Source organism: Hyaena hyaena, unplaced genomic scaffold (genome assembly GCF_003009895.1).
Source record: "Hyaena hyaena isolate Hyena2069 unplaced genomic scaffold, ASM300989v1 scaffold_3, whole genome shotgun sequence".
Classification (NCBI taxonomy): domain Eukaryota; kingdom Metazoa; phylum Chordata; class Mammalia; order Carnivora; family Hyaenidae; genus Hyaena; species Hyaena hyaena.
In genome coordinates this window covers 8,739,615-8,757,913 of record NW_024080635.1, presented here as the reverse complement: position 1 = coordinate 8,757,913, position 18,299 = coordinate 8,739,615, and the positions used below count along the sequence as shown (strand labels likewise).

Sequence of the window (18,299 nt, the reverse complement as noted above, 5' to 3'; positions counted from 1 at the left end):
ATTGCCAAATTGCTGCTGGAGATTGGATTAGGATCTAATCTGATCTAATTGAACAAGATGTAATAAATGCTGATGTTTTTAGTTTTCAGCTGTTTGCTTGTTCTTTTGTTAGCGCTTATAGTATAATTTAGTGCTTATAGGATGGTGTCTTGGGCTGGTCTGATTCAGACCCTACTGCTTCAGAGGAAACAACCTTTCAAGATGTTCATCCAAGATGTATTTATTTGGTACCTACAGTACCTCCTGTAGCCAAGTTGTCTGACTTCTCACAAATCCCTTTCTCCCTCTAGCCCTCAATTCCTCCATCTGTTCAGAGATGTGTCCTCATAGTTGACCTCAAACCATTTAGATTAAATTCCAGTTTCATCTCTTTCCCGTTGTGTGACCACATGCAAGTTAATTTGGTTTCCCTGACCCTGCTTCCTCATCTGTAAAATGGGGTTGCGCAGGAGGGTGAAATTAAGGTAGCCCGGCCAACCATCGGCCCCTAGCGCGCTCAACCCAGAGTGGTTCTGCGCTCAATCCAGAGTGGCAGTTTGGCTCTGCCGACTCCCTGTGGACCCGCCCGGAACCGGTGACAGGTGTGGATCAGGGCGTGGCTCCCAGCGCCCACGCCCCGTCCGGGGGCGTGGCGAGGGTGAGCCTTAAAGCCAGGGTCCGGCGCGGGGGCTGCATTCCGCCGTGGCTGGACAGCGGAGAGGACGGCCTGCCGTGGGCTCCGCACGCCGAGGACCCAAGCGGCGTTACGTGGCCCACGCGGCCCGGCGCCCCGCACGCGGCCGCCGAGCCGGAGCCGGGGACCCAGCCCCCGACCCTGGGGGCGGGGCCTGCAGCCGGCCGGCCCCCCGCGCCCCGCGCGAACCCCCCCCTTCCCCACTGCACCGCCGCTGAGGCCCGGAAGGGGCCAGTCGCTTCCGTCTCCGCCGGGGATGCACGGAGGGCGGAGCTGCGGCCCGAGGACGCGACGCGAGCCCAGTTCCGGCGAGGAGGCCGCGCCAGTGACAGCGATGGCGGCGGAGTCGGCGCTCCAAGTTGTGGAGAAGCTGCAGGCGCGCCTGGCCGCGAACCCGGACCCGAAGAAGGTGAGCGAGTGGGCAGCGCGGAGCGGGGCGGGCGTTGGGGCGCGGCGCGGCCCGGTAACGGTCGCGGGCCCGGGCGCGGCGCCTTCCCGATCGGCCCGGGCCGCGGGGGCTCGGACCCGGGGCCAGGCCCTGCCGGGCTGCGGCCTGGGCCGGGAAGTTCGCGGCCATTGGCCGCTGCCCGCGCGGAGGGCGGGGGGCTCACGGAGGGCGCGGGGCCTCGGCTGCCCGGGCTCCCGCCGCCCCCCCCCCCCCCCCCCCCCCCCCCCCCCCCCCCCCCGCCCCGGCGTCCCCGCCTCCCGGGCCCGGGACGGCAGCGCCCGCGGACTCCCGGCGGCCGGGGCGCGCTCCTTGCGGACGCGGCGAGCCGGCCGGGCCCCCAGGGCCGCTCCGGCGGCGTCCCGGGCCAGCTTTCCCCGCGGGGCGAGCTCGCGGGGGCTGATCCTCTCGCTGGGAGATGCGTCCGGTTGCTGTGTCTTCGGGTGTGTGTGCGGAGGGAGAAGGACCGGGCTCTGCCTGGGCTCTGGTGGGTCTAGGCTCGGTGTGTGGTCCTGCGTCTCTAAGACGTTTTTATGGCTCTCGGGCTTGATAGAGGAACGTGGACCTTTTCGCTTTCTCAGGGAAGCCCTTTCAGAACAAAACAAAATAAACGTCGCGTCCCCTAGCTGTAGGTTCGCCTGAAAACTTAGGTTGCAATGGGAACAAACCAAGGGAAAAAAAAAAAGGTTAGGAGTTGCGGCTCGTTTCCTTCTGGCCTTGATGGGAAGGTAAGAGCCACCTTTCCTCGTTGCTGTGAACGACGGGCAACCATTTTTAATTGTCCTCAGCCAGTGTTTTGGGGTTTGTTTTGTTTTTTTTTTAAACTGTTTTCTTAAGTTAAATGCATTCCTCCCGCTCTCCGAACTTTGTTTTATCCGGCTTCTCAGTGTCTGGGACAGTGTCTGGATGTTAGAATTCTTCAAAACTGACCTACACTGATGAAAACACTTAGGTGTCAGACAGTCCCCCTGAGCACTCTAGCTGGAGTGTGCTGTTCCTGAGTTGGGTCTCTGAGCCCCAGGGTGCCCTTTGAAGACTGAGTAATGGAGAAAGGTAGTTGAGATGCAGTGGTGGTAAGATTTGAGTTCTGATCCATTTACCAGCAGCGGACAGTGGGGACTTTTTTTTTTTTTTTTTGCTGAATCTGTTGCTCACCTGCTTCTTCCTGGGACTCAACTCAGAGGGGGAAGGCCAGCCTTGTAGGAAGTAGATATTAATCACCATTCTACAGATTTTTTCGTTTTTGAAGGGCTCCTTTCTCTTCACCTCGTTCTGAGCCTGTCATAGGTGACTTTTTGTCTCCACTTCTAAAAGCTGTACACAGTAGCTCACTGACCCGGCCACTTTTTAATTTCTCATGCATACCTAGCTCCAAGAGGTATGGCTCAGGAAGCCATTTTCATTTTAAATCTGTGAAAACAAATGCTTTCAGTGGTTTGTGTTACATATTCTGTTGCAGCTTCAGTACCTAGTGACCAGACATATTTACAACTTTCTTTTTACAATAACCCTTTGTGGACATCTAATAAGTGGTCATTATTTCTGAGCACTAACTGGTTTTCCTGAACACTGTAGGTATATGTGACTGATTTTTAAAACCTTAGAGCAGTATTCTGTTCTATCCCCTCCCTGCCAGTGTGGTCTTTATTACTATAAGGTTTAAAAAAAAAAAAAAAGTGCCAGGTAGTATCCATAGTCCTTTTCCCAATGGCATTTAAATTTTGTAGTAGTTTTTCTAATAGTTGATGTGCGTGAAAGTTCCTATTAGGAAAAGTTTTCTTGGTTCTCTCATCCTACTTGAGTTATTGGTGATTATTGTGAGTATTTGGGCTTTCACTTCCCAGATAGCAGATCCTGCACAACTTCTGGTTTTGCATTATGAAGAAGAGAAAATGTTGGGAGATTCTTTCTGCAAAGGGCACAATAGTTGGCATTCAGAAATGAGCTAACTGCAGAGGGGAAAACTGCAAGCTGGCATGCTGGCCTTCTCAACCTTCTGTTAACCCAACAAGCTCCCACAGGTTGTTCTTGAAATTGCACCATGATTATATAGCAGTAGTGATTTGCAGCTAACTTGCATTTTCAAACCATTATTAGCCAAAAGGTTGATTCCAGACATACGTTCATAGATTTACTCCTATTAAACATCTGTGTTAAACTGTAACTTTGTTTTCCACTTTAAGTCTATCCGTGATCTGGGGTTTCCTGAGGAAATGGTATCACACTGGAGTTACTTGGCTCCTACTATTTAATTGGAAACAAGTTTTCAGGAGTGGTAAAGTTACTTGTCCCGTGTTACATTTTGAATGTGGAAACCCAAGAACACAGATAGCAAGTGGAGAGCAAGGGGTCAACATGGTGAACATCTTTTTGCTCTTTGGGTTGAAGGAGTGTGCACAGGACAGCTGAGATTCCTAAGTGTGTGCTGTGCAAATGTTTGGCGTTTCTCAAGGAGCTATTATCAGGTTTTGCAAACTCTGCAGGTGGTCCCTTGGTTTGATAACAGCAAGTTTCCACCTACCTGAGGATGCCCAAAGTGCTTTTACCTTGTTGCTTTGTTTTTTCTTGAACCTCATTGAAAATAGAGGGGCCCTGGAGCCCTTTTGCTCTTATGTTGCACTAAATCACTTTGAAAATCTCCAGGGTTTTAGTTTCCTCTGCTCTTGAGTCACACCTGCTAACCCAAAGCAAAGCAGAAAGGCAGCATTTACACTACCAATTAGTGTTAGGCTTTGAGATGAACATTCCCCCGGAGCCTTCTGGCCCCATCCTTGTATGTTGGCTTTGTAGGCGTCCTGGGGCTCTCTGTGGTGACCTCCTTTGCTCTGTGAACTCTGAACTGTCTAACAGCGTAATGCTGAGGAAGAACTCTTCTACTTTGTTTCCAGGCACATAAGCGCCTGTTCTGTTTTCTTTTCCTATTTTCTTTCCCGCCCCCCCGTTAAATTATTTATTTCTGAGAGAGAGAGAGAGAGAGAGCGCGAGCGCGCCCAAGCAGGGGAGGGTCAGAGAGAGAGGGAGACACAGAATCTGAAGCAGGCTCCAGACTCTGAGCTAGCTGTCAGCACAGAGCCCGACGCAGGGTTTGAACCCACGAACCGTGAGATCATGACCTGAGCCGAAGTCAGACGCTCAACCGACTGAGCCACCCTGGTGCCCCTCTTTTCCTATTGTCTAAGGACCATGTTCTTGTGTTAGATGTTTCTCCAGTCTTTGTAGTTTGTGCTATTGTAGACACATTTGACTTGCTGGCTTATTAGGCAAGTTACCTAACCTTACCAGACTGTTTCAGTATCTAAAATGGGGAGAAAAATATCCACTTTATAGAATTGGTTAATGAAGATGAAATGCCATAACGCATGTAAGAACTTATTAGCATAGTGGCTGACACACAAACGATGGTATATAAATACCTTCCAGGGAGTGGCGATAGGGGAGACAACCCGTTTTTAACCTCTACGATGATCCTAAATTTTCCTTTAAGAAGTGGAGTTAGCATTAATCTTTGCACCCATAGCTTGGGTGACAGGAAACACACATCAACTTTATCTTGAGTTGGATGGATGATAGTGGTAATCAGATTTGAAGTGGAGGATCATTTTCATTCAGCTATGAAGGTGAAACTGTAGGTACATCACTTGGCTTCTCCTTTGTTTCCAGCCAAACAGGATTATCATTTGTGATCCAGTTGCTCTGCCTAGAGACCAAGTTGAGTAATTATTGAAGTAGAATGACCAGAAAAACATACTTGCTGCTCCACCTAATAGCACTGTGGCATACTAATTACAGACCGGGTACACACGGAAAAGGCACAGATCTGGTTATCTGATGCTGAACCGTAAAGGTAGTCAGTTACTATTTTGAACTGTTTGTACCTTGCAGCTCTCCTTGAATGCTAAGTATGTTTAGATACACAGAACTGTTTCCTAAAAAGAGGCATAGCCGATAATGACTTAGGATGGAAATGGAGTGAGTAGGAATTAGCTGGGGACTATCTGGTTGACAATCAAGGGGAGACATTTAAAGAGCTGTCAGTTGATGAATGAAATGATTAATAATAAGCATTTATTTAAAAAAAAAAAAAAAAAAGCATTTATGGAGCTTTTGTGGTGTCCCGGGCACCATGGCCCAGGACCGCACGTGGTTTGTCTCCGCGAGTCCTCACAGCTTGTCACGTTGTAAAGAGACAGGATCAGTTCCTATTTTGCAGATGAAGTCACTGAGGTTCAGCAAGGCTAATGAGTTGCACAAGATCGCCGAGCGGGGAGATGACAGGGCCAAACCGAAGCGTGTCTCCAGCTCCAGAACTCTGTCTCAGCAGCTCTGCTTTCCTGATTTTGACCTAGTTTTCGGACTACAAAAAGGAAATGTGGCCAAACCCAAAAGATCGCTTTTCTAATCTCCCCAGACATTTTGTGCTCACCGTTTGCGCCAGCAAAGCTCTGATTCCGGCAACTTGAAGCAGGGATTGAAATTCCCATTTGTATCAAAAAAACAATTCTGTTAAACGGCGACTCTTCCTGGAAACACGATACCCTTTTCCTGGAGAAACCTCTTCTTTTTACTTTCCTTTGTGCTGGGTTCATGGGTGATTTCCCTAAACTGGTACCTTTCTCAGAAATTCTCTCTCAAAACTGGGGCAGTGATAGTTGTTGATGACTTTTGTTAAGCGTTGGTAGGTTTGGTTCTCTCTAAGCCTTCTCTCTCCCCTTGGTGGTGCAATCGAAAGCAGGGAATCTAAAGCCACAGACTTGCGTGTGTCTGGCCCTTGTTGCATCCTGGGGCAAGTAACTTCTCTTTTCCGAGCCTGTTTTCACACTTGTAAAATAGAGATAATAACCACACTTATTACTGTACAACACTTAGAACACAATAAGCACTTAACGGTCAGATATTTATTATTATGTTCCAGTGAGTGATTATGATTTTACAGAAATTAATGTTTATTTTATTCTCTCTACAGCTCTTGAAATATTTGAAGAAACTCTCTACCTTGCCTATTACAGTAGACATTCTTGCGGTAAGAACTGTTAGATGTTATAGAACTATATTCCATCCCCTTCCCACTGGGAGAGATTGTACAGTAAGGTTAAAAGCATGGGCTTTGAAAGTGAAACCAGACACAAGGCCACATAGTGTATGGTTCTATTTATATGAAATGTCCAGAGTAGGCAGATCCACAGACCGAAAGTAGGGAGGTGGAGGAAATTGGGAGGAATGGGGTTTCTTTTTTAGGTTTGTGGAAATGCGCTGGAATCAGTGGGGATGGTCGCGCAGTATTGTGAGTGTTCTGGAAACCAATAGACCACACACTTTGAAATGGTTAAAATGAGCTTTGCACAGTGTGGCGTTATCATAGCCCATGAGGTTTGTCTGAGGTACGATTATTGCTAATTGAAAAAAATAATGTTAAAATAGTGAATTTTATCTTAGAATTAAAAAAAAAAAATTAAAAGGTCTTTGGCCTCAGTTAGTCCTGGATTCAAATCCAAGTTCTCTGACTTTAGGCTAATAACTGGACAGATTCCTGCCTCGCCGAGTTGTTTGAAGGACTCATCGAGACACTGTATGCAAAGCTCTTAGCTCAATGCCTGTCATCTGCTATAACCACTCTTGTTATTTATTGTTAAAGTTCTAAAGTATTTTTTTTCAATGTTTTATTTCTGAGAGAGAGAGAGAGAGAGAGAGAGACCGTGTAAGCAGGGGAGGGTCAGAGAGAGAGGGAGAGGGGCGCCTGGGTGGCTCAGTTGGTTAAGCGTCCGACTTCAGGTCAGGTCATGATCTCACGGTTCGTGGGTTCGAGCCCCGCATCGGGCTCCATGCTGACCCCTAGCTCAGAGCCTGGAGCCTGCTTCAGATTCTGTGTCTCCCTCTCTCCCTGACCCTTCCCTGCTCATGCTGTCTCTCTCTCTCTCTCAAAAATAAATTTAAAAAAAAAAGAGAGAGAGAGGGAGACACAGAATCCAAAGCAGGTTCCGGGCTCTGAGCTAGCTGTCAGCGCAGAGCCTGACGTGAGGCTCAAACCCACGAACTGTGAGATCATGACCTGAGGCGAAGTTGGACCCTTAATGGACTAAGCCACTCAGGCACCCCCTAGAAGTATTTTAATATGTTGTTTTCCTCTTAGGAGTCTAGCGTGCCTTGCTACTGTGTGTCATTAGAGGTTGGAGGCATAGACACAAAGTAATTTTGTATTGAGGCTTGTAACACATGTTTGAGGAAGGAGTTTCTCAAAGCAAGAGGCCTTATTTCTTCAGAAAGTTGTGAGCCCACTACCACGACCCTCTAACAATTCTTCTGTCAAACTTGTAGGAGACTGGCGTTGGGAAAACCGTGAATAGCTTGCGAAAACACGAGCATGTCGGAAGCTTTGCCAGGGACCTGGTGGCCCAGTGGAAGAAGCTGGTTCCTCTGGAGCGGTAAGAACATTCGTCACTCTGTAGGTTTACTACACCTCAGGATCAAATCTGGTACTTGGAATGTTTACAGACAGATACGTTTTCTTCATTATTCCTTCCCTGTTTTCTATTTAAAACATTTATTTTGGGGGCGCCTGGGTGGCTTAGTCGGTTAAGCGTCCGACTTTCGCTTAGGTCATGATCTCGCGGTTCGTGGGTTCGAGCCCTGCATCGGGCTCTGTGCTGACTGCCAGCTCGGAGCCTGGAGCCTGTTTCAGTCTGTGACTCCCTCTCTCTCTGACCCTCCCTTGCTCACGCTGTCTCTCTCTCTCCTAGAAATAAATAAAACATTAAAAAAAAAAAAACATTTATTTTGCCTTGATCATAAAAATTGTGATTATTAGAGGATTTTTAAAAATATTTAAAAATAGATATGAGAATAAAAATTTCTTGTAATTCTACCATCCAATCAGAAGCACTATTAATATTTTGATATGTTTCTTTCTACACTATTTTGTTTTATTTTATTTTATTTTTAGAGAGTGTGGGATGCACACAGAGTGGGGGCAGAGTGAGAGGGAGGAAGAGAATCTGAAGCAGGCTCCATGTTCCATGCGGGAGCCCAACACAGGGCTCGATCTCACGACTGTGAGATCATGACCTGAGCTGAAATTAACAGTCAGATACTCCTCTACCCTCTTTTTAAAAGATATTTTTATATGATTGTGAGTAAACTATATAAATAATGGCCCGCTCCCCCCCTTCTTTTTTTAGATTTTAGTTTTAAATCTCTACACCTATGTGAAGCCCGAACTCCCAAACCCTGAGATCAAGAGTTGCATGTTCCAGTCAGTCAGCTGCCCCAATAGCCCCCCACCTTTTTTTTTTTTTTAAAGGTTTGTTTATATATTTTAACAGAGTGCACTCCTGCGCAGGGGAGGGGGAGAGAGAGAGGGAGAGAGAATCCCAAGCAGGCTCTGCACTGTCAGCCCAGAGCCTGACATGGGGCTTGAGTCCATGAAGCGTAAGATCCTGATCTGTGCCGAAATCAAGGGTCAGACCCTTAACCTACTGAGCTACCCAGGCGTGCCAGCTCCCTTTTTAACATAACAAGTTAAATATGTCCCCATATTGATAAACTTTAAATTATTTTTCATATCCTCAACGTATTTGATCTTTGTATCCTGTAGGTAAACGCATCATTTTCCGTCTGTTGAATATTTGTTTTCCCGATCTCAAAACCTAGTTGAGGATCATAGAGCAGAATCCATTCACCCACTTCCCAAGACCTTGTTTCTAACTCTGCATCTGTTTCACCTCTTTTTGTGAGTTCAGGTTCTGTGACTTTGTCCTATGACAAGGATTACACTGAGATGTATATCTGCCTTACTTGTTTTTTCTTTTATTTTAGAAACTCTGAGCCTGATGAACAGGACTTTGACAAGAGCAATTCCCGAAAGCGCCCCAGAGATGCTGTTCAGAAGGAGGAGGAGATGGAGGGGGACTGCCATGAAAACTGGAAAGCCTCCAGTAGCCAATCCTATAGTCCTGATCACAGGCAGAAAAAGCATAGGAAACTGTCGGAACCTGAGAGAACTCACAAAGTGTCTCATGTTCAAGAGAGGAGGGACGAGAGGAAGAGGTGCCATAGAGTTTCCCCCGTTTACTCTTCGGATCACGAATCTTCTGATTATGGCCACGTCCAGTCCCCTCCGTCGTCTGCCAGTCCCCATCAAATGTCCATGGACTATTACAGATCCCCAGAGGAAGATCACGAGCCCTTTGTCTCACATCAGAAGCCTGGGAAAGGCCACAGTAATGCCTTTCAGGACAGACTGGGGGTCAGCCAGGACCGGCACCTGGGGGACCCCCAGGGGAAAGGGCTTGTTGTGAGTCAGAATAAGGAGCACAGACCTTATAAGGAAAAACGTCCCGCGGATGCCAGGGGAGATGGGAAGTCGTCGTTGAGCAGAGAGAAATCCCACAAGTCCGTCTCCAAAGAGGAAAACCGAAGGCCGCTCTCCGGGGATAGCGCAAAGGAGAAGCCGCCCTCTGGTGTCAAGAAAGAGAAGGAGAAAGAGGGCAGCACCAAGAAGAAGTCCTTACCCCCCTTGGAAGTTGCTTCAGACAACCACCTTAAAAACAAGCCAAAGCACAGAGACCCAGAGAAAACCAAATCGGACAAAAATAAGCAGAGTCCAGACAGCTGCGATGTAGGGAAGGGAGACCCGCTGCCCAAGGTGAAAGAGAGGGTTTCTAACAACCTGAAAACCCCAGAAGGGAAAGTAAAAACTTCCCGTTCGGACAAAAAGCCCTCCCTCGCTAAGGTGGAGGAGGCAGATGGGGACGATGAGTTTGAGCAGCCCACCATGTCCTTTGAGTCCTACCTCAGCTACGACCAGCCCCGCAAGAAAAAGAAGAAGATTGTGAAAGCTTCGACCACGACTCCTGGAGAAAAAGGACTGAAAAAAAACGATTCGAAAAGCACTAATAAAAACTCGGACTCGATTCAGAAATTACCGAAGGTAAATGAAAACAAGTCCGAGAAGCTGCAGGCAGCCGGAGCCGATTCAGCCAAGCTGAAGAAGGTAAGCCCTTCAGCCCCTGGGCGGCTTCCGGACAGAGCACCTGGGCCCTGGAGCTCCCGGCACTTACCTGGCCGCCGCCATCGGGCTTGGCTGGCCTTCACGTGGCCTGTTGAATTTGAGTTTGAAGTAACCATGTCCAGGCCTCCGGAAGTGCTGCCAGGGCAGCCAGTACCCGAGATGAGTGTTTTCTGGGCTGTCCCATTGTGCCGGGCCTGTCTAGGTGTGCGTCGTGCCTTGGGTGGTGTCAGAGCTGACAGCGGCCCTCCTCCAGCCTGGGTCCGCTAAGGGAGCTGTGTGTGTAGCCAGCACTGCCGGCAGTCGGCTGGAGGCCCGGGAGCAGCTTGGTACACGGGGCTGTCCAGTTACGGGTCTCCTCGCCACAGGTCCCCACTGATGCTTTGCCGGTGTTGCCAGACCTCCCGCTACCCATGATCCAGGCCAATTACCGGCCGCTTCCTACCCTGGAATTGATGTCCTCCTTCGCACCGAAGCGAAAAGGTAATTTTCTGTGTTCCCTTCTGAATGGAAAAAATTTGAAAAATTTACTCATGGTGTCCTGAGACTTTGGTGAACTTCCTAGCCTCTTAGGCTCTGGAGTTTGATGGCTTGGGTGTGAATCCCAGCTCTGGCTTCAGGTTCTATGAACCTGGGTAATAATTTCCTTGGCTTTCAGTGTCGTGCTTTGTAAGTGGGCATGATAATTGTATCTGTCTTATTAAGTGGATTAAAAAGTGATCATGCTGGTAAAGCTCTTAGCTCTGGGTTTTTCTCATGGTTGAGTGTTCAGTAAATCTTAGCTGCTGCTGTTACTAGCTACGCTTATGTTCTACATGAGCTTTGTATCTTAAAAAAAAAAAAGGTCTAGTTTTAAGAGTAAAAGAATTAGAAGCCACATAAGTGCCCCTTGGCAGGAGACGACCACACGGACCGTGGTCATCCCCATAGCGGCGTCCTGGGCGGCTGTAAGAACTGTGGGAAAGTCTCTGTCTGACATAGGATGATTTCTGAAATGTGGTAAATGAAAACAGTTGATAGTGGGGATGTTCTTAATGGGTGGAAAAGGGAATAAAATACATATTTACTTATTTTGGCATAGGCTCTCTGGAAGAATACACACACAAAACTGGGAGCATTGGTTGCCTTTGAGAAAAGTCACGGGGAGGGTGAAGAAGGGGGAGAGGAGGAGAGCTTTCACTACACAGCCGGGTGCCCCCTGTAATGCGCAGTTCTGTTTTCCTTGCCCTTCAGCTCTCTCTTCACCTCAGGAAGAGGAAGAAACTGGCTTCACTGGGCGAAGAATGAATTCTAAGATGCAGGTGTACTCTGGCTCCAAGTGCGCCTATCTCCCCAAGATGATGACCTTGCACCAGCAGTGCATCCGGGTACTTAAAAACAACATCGATTGTAAGTCACACGCTTTTCTCTTGCTCTTAAGCCCGTTGTGGCATTGGGGGGCCTGGCCGGTGTTCAACACTTTCATCTTTGATTCTCCGTAGCAATCTTTGAAGTGGGTGGCGTCCCATATTCTGTTCTCGAACCCGTTTTGGAGAGGTGTACACCTGATCAGCTGTACCGCATAGAGGAATACAATCACGTGAGTATCCTGTTTGGGTGCAAAGAGGGCCATTTTCTGGCTCGCATCTCCAGAAATAGCTTTGTCTCTGCATCTGCAGTGGGTGAAGGGCAGGTAGCCCTGGTCGGTTCACTGTTCTGGGCGTGTCAGATTGCCTGTGGGCCTTTGATCACATGTATTTTTAGTGCCTGCCCTGTCATCAAATCAAGGTGAGCTTCGAAAGGACCAGGAAAATGCTGCCCACCCTTCTCGTGAGCTTGCCTTGTCATAGGTCAGGGAGAATTCTGGCAGCACAGCCTCTGGGATCCAGGGCAGAGACGGGGCTTTGTTTTTGCGCTCGGGTGTCTGGTGAATATAAAGTAGCACAGATTGGCCATGTGTGTCCTAGCGATGTCCAGGTCTGTCTGCATATCTTTTCTGTAATGCTGGGACACAAGGGTCATTTGGTCACATTAGCTGGCTGTCTCTAATTCTGAACCCCTTGCCTGTCACAGTTGCAAGTAGTGCTGGGGAATGTGACTTCATTCCAGGTCTCCGTCACTGGCTTCCTCAAAGGAAAAGACTAATCTTTTTTTTCTTTTCAAAGTTTATTTATTTTGAGAGAGAGCACAAGTGATCGAGCTTGAGCATGAGCTGGGGTGAGGGGGGAAAGGGAGGCGGTGTGCAGAGAAGGAGAAAGAGAATTCCAATCAGGCTCTGCACTGTCAGCACAGAGCCCGACATAGGGCTTGAACCCACGAACCATGAGATTCTGACCTGAGCCCAAATCAAGAGTCAGATGCTTAACCGACTGAGCCACCCAGGCCACCCAGGCGCTCCAGGAAAAGACTGATCTTAAGCTAGTTTCTGTGTTGTCTTCTCTCCTGGTCCCATAACCCCACAAAAGTAGCGAGTACGGTGCCTCTTACTTAACGTTTTTAAGTTTATTTATTTTGAGGGGGGGGGAATGGGCAGAGACGATGGGGGAGAGAATCCTGACAGCTGAAGAATCTGTGCTGTCAGCACAGAGCCTGACGCAGGGCTCCGTGCCACCAGGAACCACGAGATCATGACCTGAGCTGAAACCATGAGTCGGACGCCTAACCAACCTGGGTTAACCCAGATGCCCCTTAATGTGTTTTTGATATAGTGACTTTTTTTTTCTAGAATTGTGGTATTTTAATATACTACTGCTACGATGAGGACCATAAAATCATTAGGAGGAAAGTAGTCAGCTTGAGGTGATTAAGGATGGAAAACAGATCTGTCAGAGTGCTTACATGTAAATGATGGCCTGGTTCTGATTTTAGGTATTAATCGAAGAAACCGATCAATTATGGAAAGTTCATTGTCATCGAGACTTTAAGGAAGAAAGGCCGGAAGAGTACGAGTCGTGGCGGGAGATGTACCTGCGGCTTCAGGATGCCCGGGAGCAGCGGCTACGACTACTGACGAAGAATATCCGATCCGCACATGCCAACAAGCCCAAAGGTAAAGGAGGGCGAGGGGGTGGCGGAGGGGAACCCAGCAGGATGGGGTGACCTGGCAAAACAGTGAGCCTGTGCTCTGGGGAACAGCAGGGCCCTGGTGGGCTGGGCTCGTGTAGCCTCTGGCTCCTGTGTCTGTCTGGCTTTTGCAGAAGGGGGGCAGGGATGGAGTGTTTCTTCTGTCAGTACGCTGACTGCCTCCAGGGGTTTTCAGCGCTGATAATCTCCTAGCTTTGAGGGCACCAGAAAAGGTCTTGTCTCTTAACGGTGCAGATTATTAAAAGAACAGTAGCCTCTCTGCCCAGAAAGGCAGGTATTGATCTCCATATTATTTCTCTACAGGCCGACAGGCAAAGATGGCCTTTGTCAACTCTGTGGCCAAGCCCCCTCGTGACGTTCGGCGGAGACAGGAGAAGTTTGGAACCGGAGGGGCAGCTGTGCCTGAGAAAATTAGGTGAGCTGTCTGCAGCTCCAGGGCCTCTGGTCCCCGGGGGAGGGAGCCCCAGGAGCTTGTTGCTCAGCCCGAGGGGCAGCCCAGGGGGCAGGAAGCAGTTCACTCTTGGGGGTGGGGGCATGGCCGTGCAGAGTGGATTCTGGAGGCCAGCCTTGACCAGCTCAGCACGTGACCTCCCTGGGCCTCCGCTTCCCTAACTGCAGTGTAGGTGGATAATTATTCCCACCTCTCAGAGGGTCGAGATTAAACAGAGAAGAGGACTGGCTCTGGGAGATCCTCCCTTGTGCTTTCCCTTTCCCCTTCCCCCACTTAAACCATGCTGCTGGGGCACCTGGCTGGGTCAGTCAGTGGGGCATGCCACTCTTGACCTTAGTTGTTTGAGCCCCATGTTGAGGGTAGAGATTATTCTTTTAAAAAAAAAATTAGCAAAAGAAAGAAACTGTGCTGCTGTGCTGACTATATAAGCTAAGTCACGTTAACATTTTAAAAATATGGATTCACACCTAAAGGGTGAAAAGCCAGTTGAGATTATTCATTGTGAAGGGCTAACGCCCTCCTCTCTGTGTCCGCACCAGGCTCGAGGGTGCTTGTGTCCACTGGTCAGAGCCGCAGAACTGGGTATTGCTCAGGCCAGCTCCAGGCCGTCCGTGCTCAGGGCAGATCTGTCCCCCTCGGGACTAACCAGCTGGCATGTGTTGCAGGATCAAGCCAGCCCCGTACCCCGCCGGGAACAGCCATGGCCCCTCTGGCAGTGGCGGCAACGGCTTTAGCGCCAGCCCTGAGGGGCCAGCCCGCGATGGTCCGAGCACCAGCGGTTCCCACTTGGCCCCCATGCTCAGCGCCACTTCCTGTGATCCTAGGAAGCCGACCGTGAAGAGTAAGTAACTGGGGTTCGTGCTCAGGTACTTCAGAGCCAGTATTTGAGCCCTTTAACGTCCTTGTTGCCCTGTTAGGCCGTGCGTGCTAGACGGGGCCTGCGTGCTAGATTTTATATCTAGTTGCGTGTATTTTATAAAGTTTATTACCACGGACTATGCCCAGTATTCCAAGGGGGTATTCCAAGGTCCTGTCGTTAAAAACCTGCTTCTGTAAGGGGCATCTGGGTGGCTCAGTTGGTTGAGCATCTGACTTCAGCTCAGGTAATGATCTCACCATTCCTGAGTTCAAGCCCCCCATTGGGCTCGTCGCTGTCAGAGCAGAGCCTGGAGCCTCCTTCAGATCCTCTGTCCCCCTTTCTCTCTACAGCTCCCCTGCTCTTGCTTGCGTGCTCTCTCTCTCACGTTCTCTCTCTCTTTCTTTCTCTCTCAAAAATAAATATTTAAAACACAGAGACTGCTTCAGGTCTTCAGTCTCCCTCTCTCTGTCCCTCCTCTGTTCTGTCTGTCTCTCTCTGTCTCAAAACTAAACATTAAAAAAAGGAAAAGCCTGCTTCTGGACTCACTTCAGGGCCCCCGGGCAGGTGGAAGTGTTGGCCGAAGCTTCTGTGCTCATGTGCTCATCCAAGAGGGCAGGCCAGCCGTCCAGAGGTGGTGTCTGCACTGAGCGGTCTCAGACCTGCTGCTGCACTGGGTGGACGGGAGGGAGAAGGGCTGCTCTTTGCTGATTCGGATGTCAGGGAGGCAGAGTAAAATTATGGCCCAGCCTGGCCTGTAGGTATTGAAGTCCAGGCCTTCCGCTTAATGCACGACCAGGGGCAAGCCGGCCAGTGTCCGGGAGGCTGGTGACGTGGTTGGAATCAGAGCCCGGGATGGTGCTCAGCAAGTGGAGCTTGTCGTGGTGCTAGAAATGGCTGTCGCCGTACCCATTCATTTGGTGGTGCGGAGCCAGGGGCAGCAAGGCTTGGCCTTGGTTGTGAACCACCCACAGTATGTGTCTATACTGCCACGGCCTCAAACAACTGCCTTATTTCTCTTCTCACAGAAATCGCCCCGATGATGGCCAAGACGATTAAAGCTTTCAAGAACAGGTTCTCGCGACGATAAACTGAGGACTTGCCTTGGAGACGATTTTTGGGGGAGGGGTACAAGGACAGTGGGCCTTGGGGAATGGAACTTCCAGAGGAGACCAGAATCCTCTGCTCTGAGGAACCTTTTGGCCCCCGAATCCCGCGCGGTCTGCAGGTGTGGGCGCCTGTGACCCTGTGCGCAGTGACCACTGCCTCCCCGCCTGGAGAACACTTCAGAATTCTGAAGAAGATGTGAAGCCTCAGGCTTACTGAGGATTTTAAGGTCGTCAATTATACTTTTGTTGTTAATTAGCTTCTTTGTAAACCTAAGACATAGTTTTAATTAATAAATATTGCCCCCAGATTGTATTTATATTACCCCCAGTATTTTTTTCTTTTTCTTTTTCTTTTTTTTTTTTTTTCTCCTTTTTTTAGGTCCTCTACCATATACTTAGCCTTTTATTTTTCAGGGTTCTTTATTACAGTTAGAGAAAAACCTAGTGAAAGCCATTCCCCTGCCCCAGGTCAGCTCCCCTGAGTGGACTCTGCTCCAGAGGGAGGGCTGGCCATCCTCACAGCCTGTGTGCTGCCTGCTGCACGGAGGGTGAGGAGTGGGTCCCGGGCTGCCCACCCTCGACGGCCGCCTCGAAGGGGGAACAGGAAGTGTTCGAGCCACACCCCTCCCCTCTGAGGCCCTTCTCAGTGTTGCTTGAGTTCCTATGCAGGTGCATCTCTTTCTTCCTCGTTAAATAGTATTTATTAAAGGTTATTTGTAAAGGTCTAGAGTCTTTTCCCCCCCAAGCCTTTTTGCCAGTTCCCACTTTTTTGAGGCTCACTGGAGGACACGGAAACTTGTGGGGTCAATTTGCACAGAACCCCAACATTTTTACAATTTACAGTTTCTGATTCAAAACTTTAGGTTTTTTTTTTTCCTCCCCTATTTTCCCTTCTCCCCGCTTGCAGGGGGGAGACACGAACACACGGCAGGGCTTTTTGTGCCCCCCACTCCCACCCCCAACCCCCTACAACTTCAGAATTTGAAAAGCCAGCACTTTAATCTCATGTTCCCTGTGAACTGCTAATAGAAGTGAGTGGTTTTAAAAGTTGTAATGCTGTGTTGGAAAATGGTTTTGTTTTTGCCTTTCTTTAGAAGGTAAGATCATGTGATTGGGAGAGCACAGGGATTTGCTGTTTTGCAGAGAACTTTGCAGCTGAAGCTCTCTTCTGCTTTTTGAGTGCTTAAGCCAGAATTTGGAGGGAACGGTCCACTTGGGCCAAGTGTCTGAGCTGTCAGTGTCAGGACGGGGGAGAACCCGGGGACACGCATCAGGTTTGAGAAGGGAGGATCTCCCTTTCAAGCTGACATAGGAGCGACATCAGCACTTACAAGGTCCTTCCTGGCTGATGGAGAGCACTGGTCTAGTAGGAACCCACCTGGTTATGACCCAGGGGGCAGCAGGTGCCATAAACTCGAGGTGCCTGTCCTTAGGACACCCAAGGGGTAGGCTAAGGGCGTGGTTAGGACAGCCTCCGGAACCTGGCAGGTTGTCCCCTTGACAGGCTCCCTCAGAGCCCCAGAATATGGAGTCCACTGCTTGTAAGCATCCCAGAGGCCTCAGTTAGGCTAACGGAAGGTTCCAGAGCAGGCAGAGACCCCGTGCAGCAGTACCTGCATTGTCCGGTGTGCGTTGCCGGGCAGGAGGCCTGTGCAGCAGGACACAAGTGTTGCCCTGTTTTCATTTGCTGTGTTTTTGAATTGGGTCAGACGTGATTTCTCTTGATCGTTCGTATTGCCGCTCCACCCCTAGCCCGGGCCTGCTCCCCAGATCTGCTGTGAGGAAGCCTCTTACCTAACGAACACCTGGGCCAAGTGCCAGACCGCTGCTGCCTGGAGTAGCTGCCCGTAGGTGTCCACCAGCTCGAATTTGTCTCTTAGCTGTGTGTCCCAGTCTTCGTCATTGAAACCGGCTTTTCATAGCGCGGATTCGGTTGTGTATGATTTAATTTCCTTTCCCAGGAGTCTTTAGGCAGGGAGGAAAGAAAGGACACTCATTCGTCCATGCCAGCGTCGCTACCCGCTTCTAGCACATGAAGACTTTTGATCAATGCTGTTTGCGTAGAGCCAGATCCTTCCCTCCTCCTTCTCCCAGAGTGTCTGCGTCAGGGATGTGACTTGGTGAGAAGAGTGAGGAGGGAAGAGAAAAAGCCGAATTTCTGAACAACCTTCTCACCTGGGTTCGTGAAATGGCTGCAGAGCAGACACAAAACGGGATGATGTTGAAACTTTGGTCTCATTTGTGAAAACGTGTGCAATTTTTTTTTTCCTGTGCTACATACACTACACACGAATCACCAAATTACAGGTTAGCCCTTTGTGATCCTTGGTGTAATGAGCAGTTTCTTTGGGGCTTTCTCTTTCGGGGAAGTGGGAGGGAAAGGAGCAAGGTACCATCCTGCTCTTCCTTTGTATTTTGGTCCCAAAATGTAAATACAATTTTCTATGTTACTTTTTTGTGGTAACTACCAAGATGAATATTTTAATTAGATAAGTTATATGAAAAGGAAGGAAAATTCCATGTCTAAATAAAAAACAAGACAAAACTCCATATACTGTGGTCTGTTTTTTTCTTCTTCCCCTTCCTTCCTTGTGTCCTAGGGTGGCAGCTGGTCACAAAGTGTCTGGTCCCTGGGTTGTGGGGCAGAGTGTTTAATCCCCAGACTGGGCTTCATAAAGGATGCTGGATTTTGGTCTGTAAC

The 18,299-nt window shown here is 49.2% G+C and overlaps 1 protein-coding gene and 1 non-coding gene across 2 annotated transcripts; both read left to right on the top strand.

Moving 5' to 3' along the window:
* Positions 1-707: 707 nt before the first annotated feature.
* ELOA (elongin A) lies at positions 708-17,871 on the top strand. The gene is made up of 11 exons (XM_039232276.1): positions 708-1,082; positions 6,082-6,138; positions 7,431-7,537; positions 8,928-10,104; positions 10,488-10,602; positions 11,353-11,508; positions 11,601-11,698; positions 12,967-13,147; positions 13,486-13,597; positions 14,299-14,474; positions 15,518-17,871. Exons 1-11 carry the CDS (start codon positions 930-932, stop codon positions 15,577-15,579), a joined length of 2,394 nt encoding a protein of 797 aa, XP_039088207.1. The 5' UTR covers positions 708-929; the 3' UTR covers positions 15,580-17,871.
* On the top strand, positions 6,450-6,597 carry LOC120233163. The gene has a single exon (XR_005528734.1). It is a non-coding gene; the product is annotated as a U4 spliceosomal RNA (small nuclear RNA).
* Positions 17,872-18,299: the final 428 nt, after the last annotated feature.